Below are 23,464 nucleotides of genomic sequence, written 5' to 3'. Positions count from 1 at the left end.
AGATCATACCTCCCACACTTTACCCTTCTGCACACAAGGAAAAACTCCACACACAAAAAAAGGGGTTGTTTTGATCAGATTTTGCATAACTCTACCCTCTGCTCAATTATATTAAGTAATATTACTTTTTTATTGTAGCAGCAGTATTTGCACTATTTTACTTTGCACATTTATTACTCATTTCACTAGTTTAGTGCTGTCTGTCTCATTGTTGTCTACATGTTTTTTTGTTAAATGTTAGTCTTGTACTGCCTGTTTGAACTAAATTTATGTCGGTACGTAACTTCTGCAGCACCAGGTTCCGGAGAAACACTGTTTCGATTAATCTTGAGCTGTATTAACATTTAAATTTACATTATTTATCAGATGGCCTTATCCAGAGCGACTTACAGTCAGTAGTTACAGGGACAGTCCCCCCCTGGAGCAACTTAGGGTTAAGTGTCTTGCTCAGGCTACCACCACCCTACACATATGTATTAACATTGGGAAAGTTAGCATGATCTCTGTTCTCAGTTTCCTATAAGCTAAAGCTAAAACTAGATAAGGAACCTAAGTGAACTTTTGTGGAAAACAAAATTCGTAATAAAAGCTGCCACAACATCAGTTTAATGTACGTCATCCAGACCGAAGGAACAGTGAGTTGGAAGCAAAGGTGAACCACTGCGATGGAGGGCCTACCCGATACATGCCTCGGTGCTGCTGCAGTGCCAGCATGATGACATGGGATGGAGAGGTTATCCGTTCTTTCCTGGCTTTCTTTAACCGATTTTGGTAGGTGAGTGAATGCCACATTTGGAACTGACCCAGTCATCCGGCATCAAACCTGCACTGTTTGTTTGCTGCCTAATGTATACGTCTGTACTGAGATCTTCAGGCCACTCTAAAGAACATCTTGGCACACTTCCTTTCACTTCCAGCAGTTATTTAGTGTTGGTGGTGCAGCAGGTAGGTTGCAAGTTGTGCTCCAAATCGCAGTTGTGAGTTTGAATGGCAGCTCTGCCTTTGTGTGTGTGTGGAGCTTGCATGCTCTGTTGGAGTTGCCGCAGGTTTCCTCCAGGTTCTCCAGTCTCCTCTGACAGCCAAAAGCATGAATGCTAGGCACCCTGTGACCCGGCATGGCTGAAGAATAGGTAGATATAGGGAGCAAGAGTTCATTTCATATTTTGTGTTAACCTTTTTTTGCACAACCCTGTTTCTTATGTCTGTAAGGGTCCATCTCTTCTTCTTATGGTGGCTGAGGAATCTTGGACCCCAGAACAGGAGTGTTTTGTCTACACAGCCTCGTATGTTTTCGACAGTGAAGCTAAAGCAGAGCATTCAGGCCAGCAGGACTGAAGTCCCAGACATCCAGGACTTGTACAGACAGAGCTGTACAAGTAAGGATGCTCTCCGAACAGCAATCCCAGTCACTACTGCCATCAGACAGGTATTACAGGAGGTATTACACGGCGGGCTTCTGAACACGGCTACCAAGCTCTTGACCCCTCACAAAATTTAAAATGTCACCCACAAAACATGCTGGAAATATAGATTTACATTTATTTTTCTGTGCAGTAATTTGCAATTTACTTAATTGCCCTTTATGTCTGAAATCAAATAATCTCATCTGCGGTTGTAATATTACAGTGACAAAACTCTGATGACAATTCTAAAAACTGACTTTCAGACACAAGATGTAGATTTTTGTAGTGGATTTTGCACAGGTCAGTTTGAACTCTCTTAACTGGTAAATACTTTTTCCTTCCAAAATGATAATGAACTGGGAAAGACTGCGGACAAGTTTAAAGTTTGTGGGTAATGACATGCATCACATATAATGAAATGTATTTGTTCCAACATCACTACAGAACAAGTTTGAATTCTACTAGCAGATATCAGGATAGTGCACAAATATGTAGATGATTTCATAATAAATAAATAAATAAATAAATACACAACTTTTAATTATTATTATGCAAATTATTATTCTTTTATTTTTGCTTTATTCTTGATGTACAGTATTGTGCAAAGGTAGGCAGGCGTAAAAATTCTCTAAACTAAAAATTATTTAAAAAATGAAAGTTAATAATTGATTTTTATAAAATACCAAATTGCAGTCTAGCTACGCTTGCAGTTTTTGAAAGGACCCCTCTGGTAGGTTGTTCCAAACATCAACTAACCACAGATTGTGTGGGTCAAGTAACTTTTGTATCTTCATGTAATCCCAGACAGACTCTGGGCTGTTATACCACCACTTCCATTTTTAGCAGACACCTTTATCCAGAGTGCCATACAATCAGTAGTTACAGAGACAGTCACCATGGAGATGCACAGGGTTATGCCAGTTATGCATATGGAAATATGCTCAGGTACAGACTGGTAGCAAGTGGGGTATGAACCTGTGACTTTGTGGTCTTCAGGTTCATAGACAGCATCTTACCCACCAGGCTACTACCAGCAATGAAATGTGAAATGTGAAAAAGTGAAAGTGGCTGCATGTTTGGGGTGGTTGTCTTGCTTCAGAATAAATTTGGGGCCAATCATATGCCTCAAATCAATAAGTATTTACCTGTTTTTCTCAGCACTGAATGAATCCTGAACTCAGACATGCAGCATCAAATGGGGCAGTAGTGGTTATAGGGCAGTGGTGGCCTAGCGGTTAAGGAAGTGGCCCCATAATCAGAAGCAAAGCACCGTCCCCACACACTGCTCCCTGGGCGCCTGTCATGGCTGCCCACTGCTCACTCAGGGTGATGGGTTAAATGCAGAGGACAAATTTCACTGTGTGTGCGGTGCTGCTGTGTATCACATGTGATAATCAATTCACTTTTAAATACTGGAAGGAGCCTACACCCTGTCTCAATGTTGCCTGCAGGCACTCATTATTGCATCTTCTGGTACAGTCAAATATTTCACATTTTGCCCCAGTTCCGGGGTTTTCCATGCATGTTTTTAATGTTGGAGAAATGGCTTTTTGGCCGCATGTTTTCCATGAAGACCACTTCTCTGGACAATAAACCGGTGTACCTTTGTCCCACCTGAATTTAAAGGAGAATAAGCTTGATGTGTTTTTCACCGGCTGTAGGAAGTGTCCTTGGTCGAGCGTTGCATCTACGATCTACGGAACACTGCGTGTTTTTTACTGCTTCCACAAAAAAGCTTGAAAAGTCTGAACTGTCTGCTTTGAAATCTTTGTCTGGACCAAGGTCAGCAGGTATAACTACCTTTCGTCTTGTTGCTGTGTTCAGTCTTGCCATGGTGCAGGGACGGTCATGAAAAAGCCTCAACTTGGTAGCAGTTTGCATCTTTTGACTCAAATTACTTTGAATTTGTTTAATGATTGATCATACATGTGAATATAATTCTACAAAATACCAATTTGATTTGGATTTGTATGCTCACTTTGAATTTAGTATATTCTTTTGGTTGAAAATATTATTTAATTTTTGAAAGCATTCTTAGTTTACCGGTTTAAAAATGTTATATACATTATTGCATATGTATTCCTAATTATTCCCAGTGATTGTCAAAAGTTCTGCACGGCGTCCAGCAGATGGTGAACAGCAGTATGTTCACAGGGTACTTAGTGATGCAGTGGGCTTTCTTTACAAACGCGGCCGTTATTCTCAGTGCGGATGAAAAAGAAAGTTAACAAAGGGCCCTGAATGGAGCCACCTGCTTAGAACATGTGACGATGACTGCCAGGCTGGCTGTGCATCTGGGAACAGAGCGCTGAACTTTACCGGCGCCACGCCTGACGGAGTTAAGGGCACGGGGGGAGTTTGGCTGGTTTGAATCTCGAATAGTAACTTTCAGGTCGCTCATGACAGCACTGTTACTCTTCACTGTCAACAGAACGAGTTACGGGAAGAAGAACAACTCCCATTTTAGGTCAATTAACCTCCTTGCTGTTTTGTCCAATTAATTTCAGGTATTGTTTTAATTTGACAAGATTCTGTTTCATCTGTGATCTTGCGTTTAGACTGCATTGTGCAGCCCGCATTGTTTCCCAGCCGGCGCGAACGTCAGATCACGGCGAGGAAGAAACACTGGAATGAGAGCGTTCTGCAGACGCTGGTGTCTATGAATGGCTCCATTATTCCACACATGCCTGATCCAGTGAGAGCTGACAGGGGGGAGCAGGCAGCTGCAGGACCTCCACATTCTTGAGAACAGGAGGCCGGCGCAGCGGGCTCCTCACTTGGCCTGTTCCAAAGGTGGACGAGCTTCGTACGCTGGACCGTTCCGCTTAATAACACTGATTCAATCCGTGCACAAGCTGCCTTCAGCTTTTTTATTTAGTCATTTGTTGTGCATCTATTTCATTTTATTCTTAAGAGTGGATTCTGCATGGAGCAAATCCCTTTAGCTCCTCCCGAGGGCCATATGCTCACCATATCATTGACATAACCAAGTTATTTCAAATGAACCTGAGATGTTATCTGGCTAGTTTTATGATTTTTGAGGGGAACTATGGAAAACGTAGGCAGGTGCCGAGGCAGTGCAGCATTGGAAGGGGTGTAGCAAAATGACACGAGGCGTCAGACCATGTTTAATAGTTTTCTTTTATTTAGACAAACCAAATAAAAGGCACATAAAACATTGCGCATGTTTACATAATTATTTCTGACAAACGTACATTTAAAAAAAATGTAGGAATGTTTTACCTTTCTGCTACCCAGAAAGCCTAGTTTTCATATATACAAAATTACCATTGTTAATGTTCTAATACAAAAAGTCTTATTATAAAAAGGTTATTCTGCTTTTCTTCCACTTCTCTATTGTAACTACCACATCCTCAGAACTATTTTTTGTACAAAGATATACATTCAACTGCCTTCACAGGGGCCCAAGATATTCCAATTCATCAAAAATAAGACAGAAAATACTAAATAATTATCAATTCATATAGTTATCAATTTAGCAAACAGGGGAGGCAATTGCAATGCATCTTTTTTTGATAAAATGCATAAAAAGGAACACACACATTTCCCAGTGATGCTCGCTCTCTAAATGTATAAAATTCCATGCATCTTTTTTCCTTTTATTCCCACCCCGCTTGTTCGCTTGTGACGTGAATCTGTAAAGAGAGCCTTGGCAGCGCACTTTTGAAGTCTGAGTAAGACAGGATGTGGTTGTGCTCCGATTTGGATTCTTTGAGAATCTAACTGTTCAGAGCAGCTCATGTGCTAACAGTTCATTACTTGGTTGTAGCTTGACTGGCCGCAGACAAGTAATCGCATACTTGACTAAAGTCATTTAGTGTTTTCAGTCACATCTTCCCTCGAACGTGCCGTTTTCTACCCACCACTGAGTGTGGAAAAGAAAATCAGGAAAGAGGAGAGGAAGAGGGTGGGGAAAAAAAAAAACAAAAAAAAGCACAGTGTACCTAGAGTCACGTCTACAGGCCTCAAAACCCGTGTAGTGACAAACAGGAGAAAAACGGTCCCTAAAGACCAGTCCCTTGATCTTTATCAAAAGAGGTCGGTTCAGTCTGGCAGCTCTGATGCTAAGTGCCATAGAACCCCAAAGGTATACAGCAGCAGAAAGATCTCACTGAACGGACCTCCAGGAAAGTGTTCACGGCGTGGAAAACAAACCTAATTCCTTACAGAAGTTAAAAAGATCAGAAAAAAAAAAGAAAAAAATCACAAGCTACAGTATTTGGTTCTAAAGTACAGCTGCTGATAAATTCAGTCAGAATAATGTCCAATACAGAGTCAAAAAGATCTGTCATTCCATAAATATGGACGGCAAACAGCAACGATTTCTCGGATCCCCGCTCGAAAGACTTCTGCTTTGTTTCCTCCTCTGCGAAAATACCGTGTTTAATATGTACTAACTGACAAAGATCCTGGATTAAGTGTTCTACTGGGCTATTCTCAGCAAGTGTCCTGAGCAGAGAGTCTGTAGCATCAGGGTCCTTTCAAAATAATAACAATAATCATAATTATTATTATAATAATAAAAAAACAAACAATAGGTCTAAAATCTACTTTTTCACCAACATGATGATTTAAAAAAAAACAAAACCTCAAACTTGGTGAACACAGGGCTCATCCCCAAATCTGGCACTTGCCAACCACTAGATGTCCCTGTAGTATCTAGGCTGGTTATTCCAAATTGTTCTTTGATAATACTGCCGTTATTTAAAAAAAAAGGGGGGTGGGGTGGGGGGATATATGCTTTCAGTGCAACACTCACTCCTAATTCTTTATCCACTGACGAGTAAACAAAGCACACCCCAGCCACTCGAAAGAAGAGACGTGTCCAGTCTCTGGACAGACTGCCACGAGTTAAAACACATCGGCCAGCATGGGTCGCTGCATGCGCAGCCACTGTACCTCAATTGTAATAATACATTTTCTTTAGTTTTCCCTCCCTAGAAAAAAAAAAAAAAAGTCTTTGTCCCTCATTTCCTCAGAACCTTAAATACTGACCAGCTGGCTAGTGCTAACCAGCTACAGCTCTGGAAGAGAACCGGTTAAAAATCTGCACTTATTGCATTAGGTCCTTGCTGAGGACAGGGGCGGGGAGACTTTTCCCGATGGCACTGTAGCTCGATCCATCCAGCCCCGGCGTCACCACTCACCCTGAAGTTGTGAACCCACTGGCTGGTCAGAAATCCTTCGGCAAATCTACAGGCGGGCTCTAGCTAAGAAGTCCACAGACTCGCCCGCCGCACGCGCCGACTGGTAAGTAAACATCCTCAGTTAGATGGAGGGAAGGTGGGGCGAGCGAGGCAGGGGACAGATGTCGCCTTTCCTCTACCACGGCGGGGAGGAAGGCAGGACCTGGGACAGGAAGGGCATGCTCTCCATGGGCCTCATGGCGATGTTGAGGGGGCCGGCGATGTTCATGGACATGGGCGTCGTGATGGCCACGGGGTGGGCGATGTTCATGGGCGCCGTGGCCGGGATGTTGACCGAGGCGATGTTCACGGGCCCGGTGATGGTCACCGGGTGCTGGAGGCTGACTGGCGAGGTGATGTTGACCGTGTTGGTGGTTATGTTCATTTGTGCCGCGATGGTGACCGGGTTGCTGCTGTTGCTGCTGCTGTTGATGCCGGGGCCGCCACGCACCATCGTGGTGCTGATTGAAGCAGGGGCTGTTACAGGGGTGCCAGAGGCAGAGTGGCACACATCATTACTGTCTAAAGGACACAGAGAGAACACGAGTCACATATAGAGTACCGAGCGCAGCTACAAATCAAGGGACAAGTAGACAATGCAAATGAGCCTCAAGCGTGACTGAACGGGTCAAAATAAGGGCAGTGATGGGGAAACCACGTCAGCAATTCAGTCTCAAAAGACTAAATCAAATTCAGCCACCAGTCACATGACAGTTTGAGTCACCCCAGCATGTGTGTGCAATGTGTATTTTTTTTTTTTTTTTATTAATCTATGCTACGTTGTCTTTCCGCATCCGGTTTTATTTTTACCTTTTCGTCCCCCTGAGTTGCTCCACTGCCAGTCTCCTATTCAGAAATACAGACACAAAGTGTTATGTCAGACAGCCAGCTAAGGCCAGTGCCAGGGGCTTGGTGGCCTTGTGGCCCACACTGAGGCGCACTGGGCTTCAGGGCATGTTATATATTTAAAAAAAAAAAAAAAAAAAAAAAAAAAAAAAAAAAAAACACGCTCCTCGAATGGATGAACGAAGAGGAGCAATCCGGCGCTGGGCTACGTGGTGCATGAGGTTGAGGAACGATGATCATGGTCAACATGCATTCGAAAGGGTTCTAGCAACTAGGGATGAGGGGAACTTTGCACTACAGATAGTCCCCCAGCTTTACTCAAAGTTTGACCGTTTAGACCCCGGTGTGATGTGTGGCCAGATTTCCGGAAGGTTGGGACTTTGCTTAGCAAGGCAATTTCCTCCTTGCAGCGTGAAGTTATGGAGGAAAAGAAAAAAGCAACACACTGGTCTGTGTGGCTCACATTACATTAATAATTGAGCCAAAACATAAATCAGAACTGAAAAAAAAAAAATTGATATTCCTGTATCGATACAATATATTGCTATATTGCTCTGGGCTACGTGGTGCATGAGGATGAGGAACGATGATCATGGTCAACATGCATTCAAAGGGTTCTAGCAACTAGGGATGAGGGGAACTGTGCACTGGGGATTTAACTACAGATAGTCAAGGTCACCAATAGGTCACCTGGATGTGACCTACTACTGACAGCACAACTTCAGAGGTCTAGTGAAGCAGACAGTTCAGGGGTGTTTTGGTGGCAGACAGTCATGATGTCACGGTTTTGCATAATTTAATGTGTGCAGCACTGAGCCCTACACTAAAAGAAACAAAAGTTCCACATGATTTAGGCTGATCAAAAAAAAAAAAAAAATCCCCACACGATTGCTTTGCCTGACCACTTAGCTCCTGATAAATCACTCAAACACTGACTCATTACGATAAAAAAACCTAATAAGAAATCTGTGCCTGTGACGAACCGACACTGTTTTCAAATCCTTCGAATTAAAATGACACAGCAGAAACGTTCAGTTTTGTACACTTTTCTGTGCAGATTGAGTACAGAGCAGTTCAAAAACCAAAGAGACCTGTGCTGCAGGTTAATCAGGCACGACATCACGATGTCTCTCTTACATAGAACCCCCAGCTTTACTCATTTGACCGTTTAGACCCCGCTGTGATGTGAGGCCAGATTTCCGGAAGGTTGGGACTTTGCTTAGCAAGGCAATTTCCTCCTTGCAGCATGAAGTTATGGAGGAAAAGAAAAAAGCAACACGCTGGTCTGTTTTATCCCAGCCATGTCTAACTGAATGTCAGGAGGCAGGGGTCAAGCTCCTTGCGTGCGGGGCACGCTGCAGCGATTATTTTTCGGTGAGGCTGTGGTCTGTGTTCGGGTCCTGACTAATGGGCCGATGTACCTTTATTACAGGAGTTGTTGAAGTTGGTCTGCCCGTGGGTCTTTAAATGGCTGGTTATGTAGGCTGCACTGAGCATCTTCCCGCAGATGTTGCAGGTGACCTTCCCCTCGTGCCGGATCATGTGGGAGCGGAGTCTGTCTTTGGTGGCGAAGGCAGAGGTGCAGGCCTGCGGTACACAGTAAACAGTGGGGCGGAGTATTGGCAAGGATTCCATTATATCATGATATTGTATATATTGCGATATTCTACAGTTCGCTGAAAATGTAAAAACAGATCTGAAATACAAGATGCTGTGTACGATCTGTGTGGTTCACATTACATTAATAATTGAGCCAAAACATAAATCAGAACTGAATTTTGGACTAAATTTGGATACAAAAAAAGATATTCCTGTATCGATACAACATTTTGCTATATCTATATTATCCCTAATAAACAGGGTTCAATCAGATTTCCCTTCTACACACAGTGCAATTCATTCCCACAATTCAAGCAGCCCATTCACTCTTGATGTGTGCAAAATTCCATAAATGAACTAAATTATCCCAGATCCATGATTACAAGGTCACCCTGAAATATGAGAGCCTGGACTGTCAAACAACCCAATTCCAGGTGAGAAGATGCAAACACTTTACCCCTGATAACCCCCCACTTACCGTTACTTGGCATTTGAAGGGTCTTTCTGATGAATGAACATGTTTCACATGGCAGCTTAAATGGTCCGGTCTGAAAAGCAAAAACATGAAAAAAAAAATCCTCAAAAATGTTATTCAAGCATTCAGGTGGCGCACTTGCATTTTCAGTGTTAAGCCACAAATCTGAAAAGACCATGAATAAATAATGCTTTTTATTCAAGTCGGCATGCCAACCAGCCATCAGCCATAATTCACAAGGTGATGTTGAGGTGCTGTAGTCAAGCACGACAGTCCTCGTCTGATTGGCTGAGAGGAGCTGGGTCAGTTACAGCATCACTCTAATGCTGCATTGTCCAGTTGCAGCCGCTTGTGAGCAGCTGGATCCCAGGAATAAAAACCATTGCGGATCAGAGTGCTGATGATCTTAATTAAAGTGCCGGAAGACCTGCTGAGGCCTGCTCAGACACATGAAGAGGGAATGTTCTTTATTACCCTGGCTCGTTCAGTCATTCGGCAGTTTCAGCTTCCTGCTCCCTCGTACGAGAGCCGGTCCCGCACCACCACCAGCACCAAGACGAGTCAAGCGGAATCTCTTCACATGGGCTGCGAAGCAGAATGGCCGCTCCTCTCCCACCCTCGTCTCGTTAACTGGAGAGGACAGCAGCTCACCGGATCCTGACTGCCTGTAGACACGAGTCGCTGGCAGCGGCCACATAAACACGGCCGTACGTCACATCATGGCATCCAACTCAGATGTTTCAAATGATTCCCTGCCATGTCCTGCGGGAAGTCCTTTCGTCCCCCTTCCTCGTCGTCGTAAATTAATCGGCAGATTATTAGTCACGCGGGCGCCCTGGCCAGTAACAGGATGTGACCGCGTCAGTCTGGAGAGGCCGCTGGTCGTGTCCTGGGACAGAGCGGGGACGACTGGCACATGAGGAAGGAGGAAATCCCAGTCTGCTGTCTCACTGCAGACCCCCACGAACAGGAAGCAGCGATGAGCAGGCCAGGACCTTGGCGTACAAGTTGGGGAGAGAGAGAGAGAACAAAAAAGGGGAAAACGGGGGGAACGCTGGTTCTCGGCATGCTGAGGGGGGGACAAAAGACGCAGAGTCGGAACCATTCAGGCCGGTTATAAATCAACAACACGAGCCCAACGGGAGCCGGACGGCGTAAACGTCATCTGGATGAGCAGATGGCCGCGCGGCCTCCATCTCACCGCGCATACTTCAACATACGCCTTTCAAATGGTGACGTCACCACATACGACAGGACGGTTGCCAGATGCAGCGTGGTTGTGTTTTACCAGGCCGACCCAACAATGTTACAGGCTTATTAAAACCAGCGGGGGGGCGGGGCTGGCCGGTCCGTCAGCACGGCATATTGGCACGTGTTCTGACTATTGGGTAAGAGTTGCTGCCGAAGAGTGTTTATTGAGATGCTAAAGAGTTAAATATTAAAAAAAAAAAAAAAAAAAAGTCAATGGGTGAAAGGGTGTATGCTTTGAAGAGCTGGGAATGGGATTAAGCTGCAGACCCCTCTACTATTCAGCCGCTTTAATTAGCCAAACAAACACTTCTGCAATTTCCTCTAAAAGTGCATAAGAGAAACAGAGAAGAGACACTTGGCAGTGAGCAGGTGATATTTCAGGCAGACGTGCAGGTTATGAAGCTTGTGTGATGGTGCCAGATTAAAACGGGGAAAAAAATGTGATATACAAGCTACACGCCGATAAAGAGCGAACGGAGACAGGGTTTCACAGGGAGCAAACACTTGTAAATTATACAAGTATAAATGATACGGCCTCAGGCCATTCTTCTTTTGAGAAGATATTTCATGTAGACCTCACTTCCAACACAAACTACAAGAGCAGTGTGTTCACGTTACTGCCAATATTTCGACTGACCACATGTGACGACACGGCACGTCACTCGGTGCACAAAGTGAAATGTGGTCTCTGCATGTAACCCATGCCCTGAGGGAGCAGTTGGCAGCCATGACAGGCATCCGCCACCTTGGCGGTTCAGGATTCGAACCGGCAACCTTACGATTACGGGTCCTTTTGGTTGCCTGGCCAACCACTGCCCCTTACAGGTGTGTGTGTGTTTGACATCTATCTCTCTCTCTCGATTCAGCCACCCATTGCAAAATCTTAGAATTCATTATAGTAGTATGCGGTGTATGCACATGCATTATAAAAAAATTAAATGAAATAATATGGACGAGAGCACCGAGCGCATGGAGGAGCAGCTTGTTAAAAGCAAACATCGATAATGTGACCTGAATTAAAGTTAGAATGGGTCCTGTATTCGACACTCATTAAACAATCTTTTAAAAAGAAAAAAGAAAAAAAGATTGCAGCACTTTTTATGCGACATTTCAAAATAAAACTTCCAAAAGGAAAGACAGGGAATGGTTCAATACACATTAATAGTGTGCCTTTCAGCTTGGGGTGAAACTACATGTGTAAATCCACGTACCTCAAGCTGTGGATAACAGGGCTAGGTTCACTTTTTGGGTTAGGCTTCTATTTTGAAAAGTTGCAGCAAGTGGAAGAGCGGCTGTATTATTTATTATACAACTCTTTCTTTGCTATGGACATATGTTACAGGGCACAGGTGGACCAGCACAAAAGTTAGGTGCACCAACATTGACAATCCCATTTAATTTTCAGGTTCACTTTTTATCCCTCTTAAAACCATTGTGAGTACAGGCAATATTGACTAATAATATATCAATCTGGTTAAAGTTTATTTGAAGCACAATTCTACAGGAAATGTAACTTAAAAACTGAGCTGAAATACAAATGAAAAAAAGAAAATTTTTTATTAAGAAGCACAATAGTGTTAAGGGTTTGAACTTGCCTCTCGGCCTGCTTATCTGTTTGGCAGCGGCGAGATGGGACACTTGGCCAGTACTACGATCACTGCATGTAATGTGTTTTATAGATGCTTTTTCACTGTTTAATTTTGATGGTTTTACTTGGGCGGTAAATGTGCAGTCAGGTCATGTGTTCTGATTAGCACTAAAATGGAAGCTGAGGACACTAATTGAAGGCGTGGGGAAAAAAAAAAAAAAAAAAAAAAACATGAAAAATGACATTAAAATGTATAAATGACTCGTAACGCACACAAAGCATGTTGGTACAGTCATGTTGAGCAAGACAGTTAACCCTAAGTTGCTCCAGGGGGGACTGTCCCTGTAACTACTGATTGTAAGTCGCTCTGGATAAGGCAGTCTGGTAAATGCCGTAAATGTAAAATGTTGGCAGTCTGGTTTGGGCTTTTAAAAAGCTGTAGTTGTAACTTACAGTCAGTATTTTACAGGGACAGTCTCCCTGGAGCAACTTAAGGTTAAGTGTCTTGCTCAGGGACACAATGGTAGTAAGTGGGATTTGAACCCAGGTCTTCTGGTTCACAGGCGAGTGTCTTTACCCACTAGGCTACTACCACCTTACGGCCAATCAGAGGCAGGTCCCGCCCAACACAATCTCTTATTGGTTTAGAAACCATGCAACTTCTGACCCCAAATCATCTGATAATTAGGTGGCATGTGCCGCCAAATTGGTCAAATGCTAGAGCCCTGTGTTACCCTTTTAAAAACAGTTACATTTACATATCAAATAATAAGCCACAATATATATAGTCTAGTAGGGGTGCGTATTGGCAAGGACCTCACGACACGCATCACAATATGATTATATCATGATATATTTTGATGCAGTACACATTGCGATATTCTCTAATTCACGGAAAATGTAAAAACTGATGTACAAGATGCTGAGTATGATCTGTGTGAATCACATTACATTAATAATTCAGCCAAAACATAACTCTGAAGTGAAATTTGGACTAAATTTGTATACAATAACACCACGCAAAATATAGTACTTTATCAATATTTTCTTATACCCCATGACAAAAATGTAAAAATTTATATGAATTTCAATTAAAATCACACAGCCCTAATACACAGTGAAGCAAGTCCCTGTTCCAGCGGAAGCAGCGGAAATTCACACAAAAGCTGCCCATTTCTGCCATTTTATCGTGATGGGAAAAGCGGCCAAAGCTGATCACCGACATAGAATTTTCAACGGCCATGAAAAATGAGAAAGCTCTTACCTGGAGAAGCCCTTGCCACAAACAGAGCAGACGTAGGGCTTGTGGACGCCACCGTCATGCGAACGCACGTGGTAGGTCATGCGGTCCTTCCTCTTGAAGCGCTGCTGGCAGATGGGGCACTCGAAGGGTTTCTCATCCGAGTGAGACAGCTTATGGCGGTTGAGGTGGTAGACGTCGCGGAAGGCTTTGCCGCACATTTCACAGCCGTGGTTCTTCTTGACTGGCTTGGCTGGTTTCTTGGGGACGCTCTGCTGGGGGACACCGATCATGGAGGCTGGAGACATGATGCTGGAGCCACTGGAGGTGGAGGTGGTGGCTGTGGTGAGGATTCCGGCAATGGTGGAGATGTAGGAAGGGTTGCCACTGTGCTCCCTTGGCATGGTAGAGATGAGGGGCACCATGGTTGGTGCAGTCTGCGCCGTCTTCTTGGGCCGAGACACCATCTTCACACCCGTGTGGCACGACTCGTGCCTCCTCAGGTGGTAGCTGTCCCGAAATGCCTTGTTGCAGTAACCGCAGATGAAGGGGGTCTTGGTCTTGTGCTCCTTCTTCACCACAGGCATTGGGCCTCCACCACCCCCGCCTCCTGCTCCACCCCCCATGTCTTTTAGGAGATCTGCAACCGGAGGTTTCTGGTCCAGTTGGATGGGCAGGATGGGCTTCTGGTCCTGCGGCTCAGGTCCCGAGTTGAGCAGGGGCAGCAGGCTGTTCTGGGCCACCTGGTGCTGGTGGTGGAGGGCTTCATTGGCCTGCTGCAGAAATAGACAGTGAGACACAGTCAGTGCTAAGGACAGGACAACTACTCAAGCGGCTACTGAAGGGTCAGGTAAGGTCAGGTGTTACTGATGCTGGTCACTCACGTAAGGCCAAAAATGACCAAACAAGATTTCTTTGCGCAATGACCATTACGTTTTTGTCGACAAAATCGATTTAATTAACTAATTTGAATTATAGATATATAAAATTACAGCACCATACACCACCTCCTAATCTAAAATTGAAGTGTGAGAGAATCATTCATTTGGAAGGGGTTTGGATACCTTAAGAGCAAACCAGTGCCTGCTGAAAGTCATGTATACGTTTTCCCAGAAAATAAGCACGGCTTGAACCTAAACCAACTACGTACGGCTCATTTCACCTGCCAACCTTATACTCTCAAATAGGGTTCTGGTTTTAAAATCGCTGTCCATATAGGCAATATTGACTAACAAACATATGACAAATATATGATTATCTACAAAGATCTTTATTTGAAGCAAAATCCGATAGACAATTTACTGAAAATGTGTTTGTTCTTCACTGAGGAGGAAAATTCAATTAAAAAGAAAATTCAGGGTTCACATACTTTTTCCACCAGCAAAATAAATTGTTTATGGTTGTGGCCTAGCGGGTAAGGAAGCAGAACCATAAATCACGCCAGAAAATCACTTTTCATGGTCAAAGTTCTGCCGGTGCAACAAAAACGTACTTGCCATCGGCTAGCCCCCGTTTCACCTCCTCAGCATCCGCTATAGAGCCCTGGGGCTTGATTATCAGCAAAAAGCTGGGCTGTCCGTACCAAAAACCACAAAGAGGTTAGAATATGGTTATCAATATGGCCATATTACTATAATCTGTGGTCTTCTGCTTCATAGACAAGTGTAAAACCCACTAGGCTGCTACTATTACCCCGTTTAAAAGGTCCAAATCCCACTTACTACCATTGTGTCCCTGAGGAAGACACTTAACCCTGAGCTAAATGCCAAAAATGTCAATGTAAAATGGAACCGAGGTCTTTACTTGGACAGTGGTGGCCTGGTGGGCAAGGAACAGCACTGATCTTCCATTAAGAGTGACCAAATTCTGAACTGGGACGTCTCGGAAATGCCGGTCGAAAATGTCCACACGACAAATGAATAAAACAAAACTACAGCAAATGTACTGTCCTTGCAAGAAGAGGGGAAACGGGCCTTGTACGCGTTTAAAAGACTCGACGCGGCGGTGAGTGTGGGCCGCGCTGGAGTCCTGTCGGAAATAGACAGTGACTCATGTCGGGTGCATGTGCGGCGCGCCAGGCTGCGGAGCTGAAAGAGCGGCGGCGGGGCTCCAGCCGGCACTTCCGCCGACCCGCCGGATGACTAATGATGCGCTTTCCAGGGCGCCGACGCCGGGCCGATTACTCGATGCTGCGCGTTAAAGCACGGAAACAGGCCTGGACATCGAACCAATCGTTTTTAAAGTGAACGGATTGCCACAGCACACGGTGCACACAGTGAAATTTGCCCTCTGCATTTAACCATCACCCTTGGGGAGACTTTGCTCATTGGCACCTCGGCGGATCGGGATTCGAACCGGCAACCTTCTGATTACGCTTCCTTAACCGCTACGCCACCACTGCCCCGTAGCTGCAGTCCTGCCGGTTCATGATGTACCTGGAACAGGGGAGGAATCTCGGGGTATCCTACCGGTCATCTGCCGAGCTACCTCAGAACCTTCTTCCGTGCTCACTTCAAGTAGCTTAAAGCCCTCAACGTGCGTTCAAACTGTGGTTCAAGCCCAGAAGGGGAGCCCTCGCCAAACACAGAAGCCCCTACACTGTCTGCCATCGCCCCCAAAATGTTTTTTAAAGCCATGCTTCCCCAAATTCATGTGAAATTGTGAGAAAAGTGGTGCATGTTAACAGCTACTAACAAATTCCGAACATGAGCGCGTCTCCCAGCGCAGCCACGGTTGTTCCTACAGCTTAGAACAATACGTCTCCACAATAGCCGGCCCGGCCCAGAAATGCCCCTTGAAGTGCACAATAAGGAGAGGAAGCCTCGGCCTCGCTGCCGCTATTGTTGCTCAGTGGAGCAGCCTAAATAAGCGCGAGCCCCACCGAGCAAATAAGGAGCCGGAGCGCTTGCCAGCCGAGACGCGTCTCACCAACAGCACCGGTCACACGCGTAAAAACGTAAAATCAGACGAATCTTTCCACCGGCCAAATTCCCGGATGATCCGTCCCAGGATCTCCTACTAATGGCTGCAAGAAAAATGATAACCACCCACGATCTCATAAAATCGGAAAGTTAGATTTAACAGTTGACAGCACAAATACAGCTGAAGACTCGCATCTTTGGAAGAAGATGGAGACCAGTTCAAAGCCTTGTTGGATAGGCCACTTGTGTCTCTTAAGTTTCTATTTTGTTTAAGTTTGTCTATTTTTATCCTCTTAACTGATCTTTATTGTAATTATATACATCTCTGCATTTGAGAGCTCGAGCCCAATCTCAGGACTGTGGTTATTTTTTGTATTTACGTTAAAAAGGTCCAAATTTATCCCACCTGAAATAATACTAATAGCAGAACCATTTCAAATTCTAATATTGCAGTTAAACTAATACAGGAACAGTTTTTCCACTTATTGTACAGTACTAGTTCAGCACGATCGGATGGGAACATGCGTAAAGCTGGCTGCCGAAGATTAAAGAGCACCGGAGGAAGGGAGATGCCACAATTAAGACAGCGGGACTCTTCCGTAATCAGCGCAGGCCGGGGTTAAATATCTGACCCCGCTCTTTCAGGTTCAGCCATCCATCCAGCCGGGGGGGACGGAGGGAAGAAAAATGAATTCCACATTCTGCTCATTTTCATCTGCCCCATTGTTGAAGACACAAATCCGGGCAGCGATGCACTCGGTGCGCCGCAGGGGGTCTTTGTGGGGGCGTCTTCAACGTTTCGGGCCCCGAAGACAGACCGTCTCCTCCGCATGGATCCGAGGGGCCCGAACCTCCTCAAACGTACTGTCCGTCGACCTGGAATCACCTCCCGGGACCGCAGTCTTCCTCCCTGGACCGCAGTCTTCCTCCCTGGACCGCAGTCTTCCTCCCTGGATGTGGCGGGCAGCGGCGCCTCGGACCTCGCGGGGCTGCTGCGCCTTCACGCCGCTCTGACAGTCTTGATTCAAATGCGCTCTGAAGGCTGAGGTCACCGCAACGTAAATAACATCCCAACACGGCGCACAATAGAAATCCGAGGAGCAGCGGCACGTGGTGATTCTTTATTCCGCCAAATAAAAAAAAAATGTGAATTTGAAAGGGACCCCAAGAGCATATTACGATAAAGAGGGGTACAAAAAAAAAAAAATGAATACACATTATTATATAATAAATAGAAGGGTACATTTTGCATTAAAGTAAGTTGGGCCAGTGGTGGCCTAGCAGTTAAGGAATCAGCTCCATAATCAGAAAGTTGCCGGTTCGAATCCCGATCCGCCAAGGTGCCGCTGAGCAAAGCACCGTCCCCACACACTGCTCCTCGGGGGCCTGTCATGGCTGCCCACTGCTCACCAAGGGTGATGGGTTAAATGCAGAGGACAAATTTCACTGTGTACACCATGTGCTGTGCATCAGTGACTTCACTTCACTTAAAGTAAGTCGTGTCTACCTGAACACGGCCCTGCTCTTTGAGGACTTATGGAAATTAGAATGAATAATTGATAATGAAGCAAAATGTTGCCGGGTTACTACTTTTGAGGCCCAGCAGCCACACATCTGTTAATGAAATGGCTGCCGCAGCCCTTTTTGGCCGCGGAGAAGGTCGCGGTGACCGTCCCGCCGCCACCATCGCCATCCTCACTCAAGTAAGCAGAAGCTTGCGGCGGGAACGGTGACATTCCCCTTTCCGGAATGCCGGCGACGGGCAATTAAGGGATTAGCAGACAGATTCTAACCAGCTATAAATCAAGTCACGTTCTAGTTCCAAATCATCCCGAATCAACACGACGGACTCTACGTGGGGGACGCTCCGCCGCCACTCCACCTGCAGGTCACCCCCGGGCCCATTACCCACAACCAACCGGGACACCGAGGATCTTCAGGAAAACCCCATCGTTTCAAAGAGTTAAAAGTTCAATTGACTTCAGGTCCCAGTTAAACCATTCCGAAGCTCTGGCTGCTCCATAACAAGCCCCCAGAATGGAAACGACATAACGGTTCACACGCATTCCCAGTAAATCCCCCCTGGCATCGATCGCATTAAATTCTGCGTCGATATCGATTCATCGACCGTGTGCGGTTATGCGGCCGTTCATGTACACCAGAATACGAGCAGCGTAATAAAAAGTAACTTCGGCAGCATGGCGCGGAATAAATAAAAAAAGGTCCGAAATGAATGAAGGGAGAAGAACCGGAGCGGAGGGCAGCGCCTGGCTGCAGCCCGTTAGCCCCGAGCACAACGCCTCTCCAGCCGGGTCGGACCGTCGCGAATCGCCGGCGGATGGAAGCTGGAGACGCGGCTCTGGATCTCGCCGCGTTTTCGTTTTTCTTCTTCTTCTTGCTGTTGCTCCGCCGCGATTTGAATCCCTGCAGAGGAAGGAAAAAAGTTCCCGGCGCGCAACTTGATTTAATTCCGCGGGAACCGAAGCGCGGTCACTTTGTATCGGCGAGAAGACGGCGAACGGGGATCGAGATCGGCGGGGAGAGGAAAACAGCGGGCTGGCGGGGGCTCGGTGCTGGCGGGAGCCCGGTGGCGCGCCGAGGCGGCGACCGATCCCGCATGCTCGCTGCCTGCGATCCCGCGTAAATAAACGCACATTCCCGCGTCCAACTCCGCCAAGTCGTAAAGTGCTCGGCCGCAGCCCGGCCGGACCGCGCGGAGGGCAGAAAAGTGCTTTTTCTCCGGCCGTCGTGCCCTTCCTCACAGCTGGAAGCCCGGGACTGATGGACCATTGTTTTGCTTGAATTGCTTTACTTAAAATATACGTTTTCAAAAAGGCGCTCAAAGGCAAAGTACGGCAAGTGCCAGCAAGTGTTCCCAAAATCGGCCGGATTTCGAGCCCGACGGGGCGGTCTTACCTGGAATAAAAATGTGCTCCAGCTCGGCTCCATTGCAACACTTAAAAAAAACCTGCAGGAAACCTACAAGAAATCTACAACAAAGCAGCTAAACATGGCAGCTGCTACAACTTCCTGTAACCCTCGGGACGAACCATTCGCGGCCGTTCCAGGGGGGTGATCGCGCCAACCCGAGAAACGGCGTGGCCACCAATCTTCATATGATTGTAGAAACGACACCGGGGACGTGACACGAACGCTGACTATTTCTCCTACTTTGAAACAGTCTGTGTTTTCCCGCGATTTTCTTTTGTCGGCGGGAGGTGGTTTTAAAAACTCCCTCTCGCAGGTTTTGCGCGGGTCCTCAGGGGGCATTTGAAAAACGGCAATAAGTTGATCAATTGCTCGCCCACGACGCTGGGATTCTTCAAATCCGTGGAATCCATCAGAATTAAAGAAAGCGGCACTTTAAAATATGGTTTGGAAGATTTTTATGCGCAGCTGTAATTTTTGCTGTTATCGGCGTCCCACATCAAAAGCGTGCCGATCTGCGGAGCTTTTTTTACAACATTTGTTACTGGAAGTTTCATCATCGTCAGTTTATAATTCTGCTTAAATTAAAGCAACACATGGGACCTTTTTCTCTCTTTAATTACACGTTATGAGAAAATCCTTTTTATATTTGAAGTATTTATAATGACCAGAAAAGCGCATATGTATTAACTGTTTTACACAGTAAATTGTGATAATATAATTATATAATAATGATAATAATTGATATCATTTATGTTGCCCGCTTTATATTTGAGTTTTGTGTAGTTAATTATCATATTTTACACCATTTTCCCAAAGCAGAACTGTACACCATTACACTTAGATAAAATGAGATACATTGCTTTAATTATCAATAATTTAATTATCAATAATCTAATTATCAGATACATATACATTCACATTGTTTCCTATAATTAAAGATTTTTTTTTATTTATGATGTAACCAGTTATCATATTGGTAGTTCAAAACACATTGGACGCGTCTTCACGTGCTTGTCTCATACAAATAGAGTGGAATATTTTCTGTTTAGTGAATATTTTAAACACCTGTGTCCAAGTACAGTGTCCTCTGTGTCCAGTGATCATATTTTTTTCTGTTTGTTGATACCTGAATCGTGCTGGTTATTTAGATACTAATTTAACGATGTCTTTGTAGAGAGTCATACATTCTCTATTTAACTAGTGGTCACAGTGTTAAGTTATATGGAAAGTTATATTTACTGTCATGTTTTAATCATCACACTAGAACTATTAGTAAAATCTGAAAAAATGTCATTTAGTATTATTAATTTAGAATAGCTGTTTCTTCAAAAAAACACGCAAACACACACTATTTACAAACCAGTGCTGTTGTCTAGTTCCAGTATGTTCTTTGAATAGCTGTTTTAAAAGCCGCCCTCCATTGTACATGTCAATCTTTGTCCCACTGTACATTGACAGCCTTTGTCCAATGAGTGTTCAGATGGAGTGGGGGGAATATGTGTGGTCAGCTCATTCTCCCCTCGTCCGGATCAATAGACCCAGTGACATTCAGCAACCGGCTTCCACTTCAAATATAGTTATGCAGATTGTTCACTTTGGCATTTTTCCAGATTCGGATTGGAAAGAAACAAATTGACAAAGGTGAGTTTTCCGAGAGACAAATGTTACACTGCTGTTAGTGTTTGGACATGGACTTGGTTTTCCCGAATGAAAAGATTTGAATGGATAGTTTGATAGTTTGGAAAAGTACATTTGTATGAAAAGTATGCATATGATCACGTATATTGGTTTTTGCTGTTAACTTGACATCAAGCATATTTAAGTTAACTGATTAAGAACTGAATTAATGAGCGTCTTTTGAAGTTCCTTATGAAATAAAATGCTTAGAAGAGCAGTTTGCCCAAAACCACAGAGGCATTCAGTAAATATCTTTGACTAGTCTGGTATGATGGTAAGATCATCAGCGTTGTGTTGCATATCAATTTTTTATTTTTCAAGCATACTTGATTGAGACATGTGAATACGCATATGGATGAAACATTTACCCGAGAATAAACCTGTAGATTCTTCTGTACTCTGTTCTCCTATATTTTACCACAGGTTAAAGGATGGGAGACTGGTCCATTCTTGGCCGTTTCCTAACCGAGGTCCAAAACCACTCCACTGTCATTGGTAAGATTTGGCTGACGATGTTGCTGATCTTCCGCATCTTGCTGGTGACGCTGGTGGGCGACGCCGTGTACAGCGACGAGCAGTCCAAGTTCATCTGCAACTCACTGCAGCCGGGCTGCAACAACGTTTGCTATGACACCTTCGCGCCGGTCTCCCACCTCCGCTTCTGGGTCTTCCAGATAGTGCTGGTCTCCACGCCCTCCATATTCTACATCATCTACGTGTTGCACAAGATCGCCAAGGATGAAAAGCTGGACGTGGAGAAAGCTCAAGGGCTGGCCCAGCAGATACCGCTGGGAGACAGAGCAGGACAGGTTCGCCCTGAGGATGAGGGTGCATCTGATGTCACTTGCGAGTTTGAGGAGGGCTCTGGCCTTCAAGGTGAGAGCGCAGGGCATGAATATATGAAGAAGGACTTTGGGGAGTTGGGAAAAGACCCCCGGCAGCTTTCCAGCCAGGTTCTGTTCATTTACATCCTTCACGTCGTGCTGCGCTCGGTCATGGAGGTCACTTTCCTCGTCGGCCAAGTCTACCTGTTTGGCTTTGAAGTGCCTCATCTGTTCCACTGTGAAACCTATCCCTGTCCAAACCGAACAGACTGCTTCGTATCACGCGCCACCGAAAAGACCATCTTCCTCATCTTCATGTTCAGCGTCAGCCTGGGCTGCTTCATCCTCAACATTTTGGAGCTGCACTACCTGGGCTGGGTCTACATCTTTCGGGTGCTCTGCCTGGCCTGCTCCACCTGCTGTGAGTCTGGTGGAGATGCCAAGCAGCTCCTGAGACTCTCCTCAAACCACAACCCGCTCCTGCTGGAGCTGAAGCACTCCCTCCAGGGCAGCGTGTTCCTGGAGGTTCCCGCTGCCGCTTCTCAGGAGAAGAGCCGTGGAGCTGCTGCCCATCTCCCAGCTATCTCATTTGAGACTGACTGCACACTGGAGCACAGCAAAGCCAAACTGAGCAATGGCAAAAAATCGTGGCTGTAGCCCATGTGGGTCACATGAACATTTTCTTCAATAAACCTTTGTGGTTCTGAAGTTTGTTCATTTTTTTTAGCAAGAGTGAGAAACTGTCTTTTGACGTCTTAATGATGGTTTTTGATTTTTTTGATTCTGTAATAAATGTTGTAATTATCACTGTTATACAATTAATTTAAATAAACTATATTTTTTGTCATGACTACCATGCAATATGGAACATCGAATTATTATTTACTCAGTAACAGTGGCTGAATTAATAATCTCTGATGTACTCTGAATTAGCCGCCAGTAGTTCTGAGCACCACCAGCAGGAGGTGCTGTCGCGCCGTCCTGTGCGGCGTCCTACTGACCTCCGGGCACCCGAGCCGCGGCGGCGGCGGCAGCAGCTCCAGCTCCAGCTCAAAATGCGCGAATGACGCTGCGCGCCGCTTCCCTCCCGCTCTTCCGGGCAGTTCTGCTGCCGCCCCGCACGTCGCTACATCGGGCGGTGAGTACCCGTCTCCTCCCGACTCTTAAATCCGCGTTTGCCCGGTGCCGCCGGCGGGCTGGAGAATGAGGACACAGCGGCTTAGGCGCGCTGTCCGTGACCCGGGCGTCCCGACGGTAATAGCCTCACCTGTACCTGCCGCGGCCCGCTCGGAGGCGCCTTCTGGCCCGGTGCAGTGGAGACCCGACCCCGACGTTCCAGCTCAGCTTGCAGCGGCGGCGCAGGTTAAATATCCCGGCGCTCGGTCGTTGGAAAGTTTCGTCGTGTCAGGGTTCAGAGAGAGAGGGTCGAGGTGAAAGTTTTCAGGAAGTGACTGCTGCTGCGCTGGAAGCGAAATAAATCAATAAATACATTTTTGCTGCAA

The 23,464-nt window shown here is 45.6% G+C and overlaps 3 protein-coding genes across 15 annotated transcripts in view; 2 read left to right on the top strand and 1 right to left on the bottom strand.

Moving 5' to 3' along the window:
• Window positions 1-4,525: 4,525 nt before the first annotated feature.
• Window positions 4,526-23,335, bottom strand: LOC114793075 (vascular endothelial zinc finger 1-like). 6 transcript variants are annotated; one of them, XM_028984730.1, is made up of 7 exons: window positions 17,163-17,599; window positions 15,106-15,181; window positions 13,634-14,385; window positions 9,534-9,603; window positions 8,878-9,043; window positions 7,421-7,456; window positions 4,526-7,132 (listed from the first exon to the last, which is right to left on the bottom strand). In XM_028984730.1, the coding sequence occupies exons 2-7, from the start codon at window positions 15,106-15,108 to the stop codon at window positions 6,747-6,749; spliced, it is 1,413 nt and encodes a 470-aa protein (XP_028840563.1). In that variant the 5' UTR covers window positions 15,109-15,181; window positions 17,163-17,599; the 3' UTR covers window positions 4,526-6,746. The 6 variants fall into 6 exon arrangements, with proteins under 6 accessions (XP_028840563.1, XP_028840565.1, XP_028840566.1 ...); XM_028984732.1 differs by lacking the exon at window positions 17,163-17,599 and adding an exon at window positions 15,413-17,133 and having other exon boundaries at window positions 15,102-15,181; XM_028984733.1 differs by lacking the exons at window positions 15,106-15,181; window positions 17,163-17,599 and adding an exon at window positions 23,230-23,335.
• On the top strand, window positions 20,786-22,619 carry LOC114792117 (gap junction delta-2 protein-like). The gene is made up of 2 exons (XM_028982998.1): window positions 20,786-21,102; window positions 21,562-22,619. Exon 2 carries the CDS (start codon window positions 21,570-21,572, stop codon window positions 22,617-22,619), a length of 1,050 nt encoding a protein of 349 aa, XP_028838831.1. The 5' UTR covers window positions 20,786-21,102; window positions 21,562-21,569.
• The window catches only part of LOC114793074 (unconventional myosin-XVIIIa-like), a 53,550-nt gene continuing 53,033 nt past the window's right edge, over window positions 22,948-23,464 (top strand). For 6 of the 8 annotated variants that reach the window (XM_028984727.1, XM_028984718.1, XM_028984715.1 and 3 more), the window contains exon 1: window positions 22,948-23,100. The gene's annotated coding sequence lies outside the window, so the exon portion shown is untranslated. The remainder of the gene's footprint in view (window positions 23,101-23,464) is intronic. The other 2 variants (XM_028984726.1, XM_028984725.1) reach the window with 1 other exon arrangement.

This window comes from Denticeps clupeoides, chromosome 6, assembly GCF_900700375.1.
Source record: "Denticeps clupeoides chromosome 6, fDenClu1.1, whole genome shotgun sequence".
Lineage (NCBI taxonomy): Eukaryota > Metazoa > Chordata > Actinopteri > Clupeiformes > Denticipitidae > Denticeps > Denticeps clupeoides.
This window is presented reverse-complemented; position numbering and strand designations above follow the sequence as displayed.

What these genes read in the sequence shown, in the direction of transcription:
- LOC114793075 (XM_028984728.1), bottom strand. Translation starts at nt 19,479, where the DNA reads ATGGAGCCGAGCTGGAGCACATTTTTATTCCAG. An exon ending in TGTGGCAAGGGCTTCTCCAG is followed by an intron (nt 9,604 to 13,633) that starts GTAAGAGCTTTC and finishes TTTGCTTTTCAG; the next exon opens with ACCGGACCATTTAAGCTGCC. An exon ending in CCTTCAAATGCCAAGTAACG is followed by an intron (nt 9,044 to 9,533) that starts GTAAGTGGGGGG and finishes TGTGTACCGCAG; the next exon opens with GCCTGCACCTCTGCCTTCGC.
- LOC114792117 (XM_028982998.1), top strand. Translation starts at nt 21,570, where the DNA reads ATGGGAGACTGGTCCATTCTTGGCCGTTTCCTAACCGAGGTCCAAAAC.